The sequence below is a fragment of the Cynoglossus semilaevis genome, chromosome 8 (assembly GCF_000523025.1).
Source record: "Cynoglossus semilaevis isolate Cse_v1.0 chromosome 8, Cse_v1.0, whole genome shotgun sequence".
Taxonomy (NCBI): Eukaryota; Metazoa; Chordata; class Actinopteri; order Pleuronectiformes; family Cynoglossidae; genus Cynoglossus; species Cynoglossus semilaevis.
The window spans coordinates 29333692-29339973 of record NC_024314.1 but is presented as its reverse complement, the minus strand read 5'-3'; the positions used below and the strand labels follow the sequence as shown (position 1 = coordinate 29339973).

The window sequence follows — 6282 nt, the reverse complement described above, 5'->3', positions numbered from 1 at the left end:
ACTGTTGTTGACTGGTGTTGACTGTTGTTGACTGGTGTTGACTGGTGTTGACTGTTGTTAACTGTTGTTGACTGGTGTTGACTGTTGTTGACTGGTGTTGACTGGTGTTGACTGTTGTTAACTGTTGTTGACTGGTGTTGACTGTTGTTGACTGGTGTTGACTGGTGTTGACTGGTGATGACTGATGTTGACTGTTGTTGACTGTTGTTGACTGTTGTTGACTGTCCTCCTGCAGACCCCGTCCCTGGAGGCTGTAACATGGAGTTCAACCTGGACATCGACCCCAACGTTTATATCCACTACAACCTCTACGAGACCACCGTTCACTTCGCCCCAGCAAACATAGGAACTGGGAGGTGAGTCTGTGTGACTGTTGCTGACTGTTGAACAGGGAACAGTCATGACCGTCTTTGTCCATCCTGTCTGTCAGAGGTCAAGCTCCTCCCCTCTGTGACGAGTCTGCAGAGTTCAGCACTCACTGGCGGCTCCGCTACGACATCTACCAGTACTTCCTGCCAGAGAACGACCTATCAGAGAGCAGCCTGTTCCGCAGCCTCCAGGCCGTGGCTGACGCCCGCGGCATGGAGGCCCGAGGCAGACGAGTAAGAGAGCGGAACATTGTTGTCATCTGATGTTCAGTCTGCTGACGTGTGCTCACACCGTCACCTACAGGTCATGACGTTGTTGTCCTCTGACGTCACCATGGCGGTGTTCAACTCCATCCCCGGCCAGGGCGTCATTTACTCCGTCGTCGTCAGAGACCCCCTGTGGAACACCTCCTCCTCCTACGTGCCCTCACACACCTACGCCTGCAGCTTTGCCTCCACCATGGACGGCTGCCACACCTTAGGTCAGTCCCCGTCTCGCTGTGGTCACATGACTCCGGTACCAAAGGGCCCACGCCCCGGCGGTTGAGGAACTCTGCTGTTGTCACTGATCATCCTTTGTGGACACAAAGTCACTGAACTATAAATAAAAAAGCAGCTGAGCTGCAGTGGAACCGATTGTTCAGCTCATCGGTTCCGTTTAACTTGTTTACTGTCAGTACTTGAACTGACTGACCGTCTAATTGGTCACTGACCGTCTAATTGGTCACTGTTTACTGCGGGTTCAAACATACTTCTGATGGGCAAGGAATTCTGGGAAGGGGCAGGTCAGAGGTCATCCTCTCACAGTAATGATGTTGTGACGTAAGAGATGAACTCTTACACTGGTTTACTAATTATATGCGCTCTACAGCGCCCTCTAGTGGTACTAAAAGAAAAACAACAGTTGTGTATTTTCATAGGATTTGTGTGTGTGTGTGTGTGTGTGTGTGTGTAGTTCCATAATTGATTTGAAATAGTACTTGTAGTACTACTTCATTTTACGGGGTCTAATAATCATAAACAGTACTGGTCTGATGTTGGTCAAACTGGGGGTACTGGGAGACGGTGGTACGTGGTGTTGAGGTTTAAGGTCAACTTCTTTCGAGGAACCTTTTCACAAACGGTTCTAAAAACGGTTCATTTCTGTTTTGTTTTTTCCAGGAAAAGTATCAACTAAATTGTTCTTCACCCTCATCGGTTTGGTCGGACTCTTCATCTGCTTCTTTGGACATCGGTTTTTCAAATGTGGTGAGGAGTGTTTTTTCCACTGTTGCAGTACTATTGCAGTACTGTTGCAGTACTGTTGCAGTACTATAGCAGATGTATTGGTTCCAGACACACTGGTACTCAGGCTCCGCCCACTCACTCTGTCCCACAGAACTGTTCTGCATGGGCTTCAGCTTCGCAGCGTTCTTCTTGTTCGTGTTGATCACGCGGACCACAGACCTGGACTACAACAGTAGGCGTCTCCTCTGCTCTTCGTGTGGCCTTCTGACCTCTGACCTCTGACCTCCTGACTCTTCTCTCCACAGTTCGTCTGGCCCTGGCCGCGGTGGTCGGCGTCCTGGGCGGTGTCGTCCTGGTGATGAGCTGGTGGAGGTTCGGCTCCGTCATGGCCTGTGTCGTGGTGGTGGGTTTGATGCTGGGCTTCGTCGTGGCCTCCATCGTCCTCTTCACTCCTCTGGGTACGAACAGTCGAAGGACAATCAAGACTGTTCTTTACAGCGCGCTGTGGTCTGGATGACTGTTGTTTACAGCGTGCTGTGGTCTGGATGACTGTTGTTTACAGCGTGCTGTCGTCTGGATGACTGTTGTTTACAGTACGCCATCGTCTGGATGACTGTTGTTTACAGTACGCCATCGTCTGGATGACTGTTGTTTACAGCGTGCCGTCGTCTGGATGGCTGTTGTTTACAGCGTGCTGTCGTCTGGATGCCTGTTGTTTACAGCGTGCTGTTGTCTGGATGACTGTTGTTTACAGTGTGCTGTCGTCTGGATGACTGTTGTTTACGGCGTGCCGTCGTCTGGATGACTGGTGTTTACAGCGGGCCGTCGTCTGGATGACTGTTGTTTACAGTGTGCTGTCGTCTGGATGACTGTTGTTTACAGCGTGCCGTCGTCTGGATGACTGTGTTTACAGCGTGCCGTCGTCTGGATGACTGTGTTTACAGCGTGCCGTCGTCTGGATGACTTTTGTTTACAGTACGCCATCGTCTGGATGACTGTTGTTTACGGCGTGCCGTCGTCTGGATGACTGTGTTTACAGCGTGCCGTCGTCTGGATGACTTTTGTTTACAGTACGCCATCGTCTGGATGACTGTTGTTTACGGCGTGCCGTCGTCTGGATGACTGTGTTTACAGCGTGCCGTCGTCTGGATGACTTTTGTTTACAGCGTGCCGTCGTCTGGATGACGGTTGTTTACAGCGGGCTGTGGTCTGGATGACTGTTGTTTACAGCGTGCCATCGTCTGTTCACAGGTGACATGGACGTGTTCCGACAGTCTGACGCGGTTTACTGGGTGACGTTCTGCTGCATCATGCTGACTGTGCCGCTGGTCCTTGTGCGTTGGCCCAGAGAGGTGAGGGTTCAAGTCCTGTCACCATGGTGACGTAGGACATTCAGATTTCATAAGAATCATTTGAATTGACGTTGACGTTCAGCTGAACGGCTGTGACCACTGGAGGACGGTAGTGAGTTCCACTCTGACCTCTGACCTGTCCCTCATGGAGGACATGTGATACCCTGTAGTTCTGTTGCAGGGCAACATTAGCACGTGTGGCGTGGTGGGCGGTTACGCCGTGATCCTGGCCGTCAACGCCTACATGTACACCAGCCTGTCCTTCATCACTCTGAACGTCCTCAAACGCCTCCTCAACAACAACTACAGCTCCGTCTTCACGGACGTTCCCTTCCAGACCATCGGTGAGGTCTGAACTTTGACCCCGGGCTCGTGTCAGGTCAAAGGTCACTAACGCAGCCTGTCTGTCTCTTCCGTTGTCTGCAGACTTTGTCCTGATGACGGTGTGGGCGGCGCTGGGCGTGTCCGGCGTCGTCCTGCAGCTCTACAGGGAGCGCTCGCGGCCGTTCTTCCCTCCCAGTCCGTACCTGATGTGGCTGCAGGAGCGCGAGCGTCGGAAGACCAACGTCCTGGACCCCAGCCACCACTTCCCTCCGCTGCCGAACCGCCTGCTGGCCCGAGCGCGGCAGCTGACCAAACGCATGGAGCCGGCGGGAGAGCACACGCCGCTGCTGCTGTGACCACCCGTCGACCTCTGACCTGGGGATGAAGGTGGTGGTTTGACCTCTGACCTCAGTGCCGTGGCGGAGGCGGCAGCTCCTCAGGTAGACTTTTATTCTGACAGACTTCACTTTGGTGGAAGAACATTTTTATCTTGAAGAAAAAGATGAAAAACTTCTTCACCTGCGTTTTTATCGACTCACGTCGCTGCTAAACCGTCGTCGTCCGTCGCTTCTGCTGAGTTTGCACTGAAGTCACGTCTACTAATCAGTAGAGGGCGCCGGAAGAGATGATGATTTTTACCCTCAGGTTTTTAAGGCACAGAACCAGGCGTTAACAGTAGAGGTACTCACATGGACGGTACCGATCCAAGGTCCTGTGGAGAAGATGGACGGGTTGACCCCTGACCCTTGATATGCACTACATGTTATGATGAGTGGGGGGGGTGGGCTGGGGGGTGGGGTCGTAGGTGACCAGGCTGTAGAACAGTTGGAACAGATTCTTCTTTTTTAAACCACTTCTGATGTCGGTGCCACAAAAACTGATTTGTATTTTCCACAAATGGGATTTTAAAATGTTTTAGAAAAAAAAAAGTTCTGCAGCAGAAACTGAGACTTTGCTCCTCTCTCACCCGCTCCTCTCTCACCCGCTCCTCTCTCACCTGCTCCTCTCTCACCCACTCCTCTCTCACCCGCTCCTCTCTCACCCGCTCCTCTCTCACCCGCTCCTCTCTCACCCGCTCCTCTCTCTTCTGGTAGTTTTTATCTTCTAACACACGAATGCATTCACTGTCAACACGTGACATCATTAATAAATGTGGACAGAAAGTTCCAGGTCTTTCTGAAGTTCTTTACAAATCTTCATCAGAATCCTGTCTCCCAACAGCGCTCCCTGCTGGTGAACAACCAAACCAGCTATAATTAATTGTCAGATTTCCTAATTACCATAGATTTCTGCTGCGGTGACCTTTCACCCCCCCTTTTAAGATGCCACGTGACATGAGGAAAATGAACTGAAAACGTTACTGATGTTGTGTTGATACTGACCCCTGGTGGACATTTCATGTCAATAACGCTAGTAGAAAAATATTTCGTGAGAACATTTTGACGCTTTAACTGTTTTTATTCAACTACCGTACTTTCTGTTCTGATGACGTCACTGCAGTGACCAGAGGAACCATCAACCACAGCAGTGAGAGCAGAGGGTTTTTTTAAAAGCCGTCCATTTATTCATTTGAACCAAGAAGAAACAGAGACAATAGAACAACAAGTGTCGACAATAAAAAACAAACAAACAAACAGTAAAGTGCTAACAACAACAACAACAACAACAACAACAACAACAACAAATACACCGTAAATGTACTTCAAACATTCAACACCAGGTAGAAAATCATCAGAGAAAAAACGACACAAAAACTAGAACCGAGTTAAAACCTGTTAAAACATTTGATCAGTAGTTTGAACAGAAACCAAAGTTTTGAGTACGTGAACTAGTATGTGCAGTACTACCCTAACACCACCAGGCCTCAAATACATTCTGACATATATATATGTATATATATGTGTGTATATACTGTATGTGTAGATATACATACATCTATACACTGATGAAGGCACACGGCAGGATGAAAGTCTCCTGACACAGCGCCCCCTAGTGACCCGTCTGAAAATCTCTATAGAAAATGACACTGAGCTTCCAGTAAAGTGGGAGGAGCAGAGGTGGAGACACGTGTCCTCAGTGTCCTCAGTGTCCTCTGTGACATTTGAATGTTTGTACCAAACTCCAGCAGCGTTTGTCCAGGAGACGTCCTGTCAGAAAGACCGTTTGGACATGAGTACTTCTGTGTACTGCAGTAGTGTTAGTAGTAACGTGTGTTTGTCAGTTTAGTGCTGGTTCTGGGGGAGGACGCACCGTGTCCCCTCATGTCTTCATCCTCCTCCTGGTGTTCATCTGAAAGTAGGTGTCCTCGCTCCTGCTCTTGCACGGCAGCGTCTTCTTGCTGACGCTCCACTCAGGTTTCACCGCCACCACGTTGGCCGTGGATTTCTGTGGAACCAGGACTCGTCCTGCCGCTGGTCCAGGTGTCGATGGTCCAGGTGTCCCAGGTGTCGATGGTCCCAGGTGTCGGTCCCAGGTGTCGATGGTCCAGGTGTCCCAGGTGTCGATGGTCCAGGTGTCGATGGTCCAGGTGTCCCAGGTGTCGATGTGGACGCGGTGCTGCTGGTTGGTTTTCTCCCTGCTGTCTGTGCCGAGGCTGTTGTTTTCTGACTGCCTTTGTTGGAGGCATAGGGGGCAGCGTTGCCCCCGGGGACCCGCCCGGGGACAGCGGTGGGACATCGTGGAGAGACGATGGCCTTAGTCAGGGCCAGCCCCTTGGCTTTAGCCTCGTTGTTCCTAGGCTGGGACAAGGCAGGTTTAGGTGGTGCTGGAGAGGCAGTCCTTGAGGGGGGGGTGGAGGGGACAGATTGTGGGGTCGCTGGTCTGGATGACGTCACCGCCGCCGCTCTGGTGGCTGTCCGCACTCGTCTCGCCGTCTCTAGATGAAGACGCGAGGCCGGGGACGCTGGACGTCTCTGTGCGAGGCGGGACTGTTGGGTGGTGCCCAGAGCGGTGCATACAGCACCGGGTAAGGGTGGGCGCGCGGCGGGGAGGGGGGGGGGGGCAGCGGGGGG

At 51.5% G+C, this 6282-nt stretch overlaps 2 protein-coding genes across 2 annotated transcripts in view; one reads left to right on the top strand and one right to left on the bottom strand.

Annotated features, from left to right (window-relative positions):
• The window catches only part of tm7sf3 (transmembrane 7 superfamily member 3), an 8832-nt gene extending 4395 nt beyond the window's left edge, over nucleotides 1–4437 (top strand). The window contains exons 4-12 of the mRNA XM_008316070.3: nucleotides 236–356; nucleotides 431–602; nucleotides 673–850; nucleotides 1530–1616; nucleotides 1747–1827; nucleotides 1901–2053; nucleotides 2847–2947; nucleotides 3129–3291; nucleotides 3374–4437. Of these exons, the coding sequence (XP_008314292.1) occupies nucleotides 236–356; nucleotides 431–602; nucleotides 673–850; nucleotides 1530–1616; nucleotides 1747–1827; nucleotides 1901–2053; nucleotides 2847–2947; nucleotides 3129–3291; nucleotides 3374–3627 (1310 nt within the window). The 3' untranslated portion in view covers nucleotides 3628–4437. The remainder of the gene's footprint in view (nucleotides 1–235; nucleotides 357–430; nucleotides 603–672; nucleotides 851–1529; nucleotides 1617–1746; nucleotides 1828–1900; nucleotides 2054–2846; nucleotides 2948–3128; nucleotides 3292–3373) is intronic.
• A 727-nt stretch (nucleotides 4438–5164) lies between these two features.
• The window catches only part of gas2l3 (growth arrest-specific 2 like 3), a 15248-nt gene continuing 14130 nt past the window's right edge, over nucleotides 5165–6282 (bottom strand). The window contains exons 11-12 of the mRNA XM_025057701.1: nucleotides 5774–6282; nucleotides 5165–5711 (exon numbers count right to left, since the gene is read on the bottom strand). The exon at nucleotides 5774–6282 is cut by the window's right edge and continues 1 nt beyond it. Of these exons, the coding sequence (XP_024913469.1) occupies nucleotides 5531–5711; nucleotides 5774–6282 (690 nt within the window). The 3' untranslated portion in view covers nucleotides 5165–5530. The remainder of the gene's footprint in view (nucleotides 5712–5773) is intronic.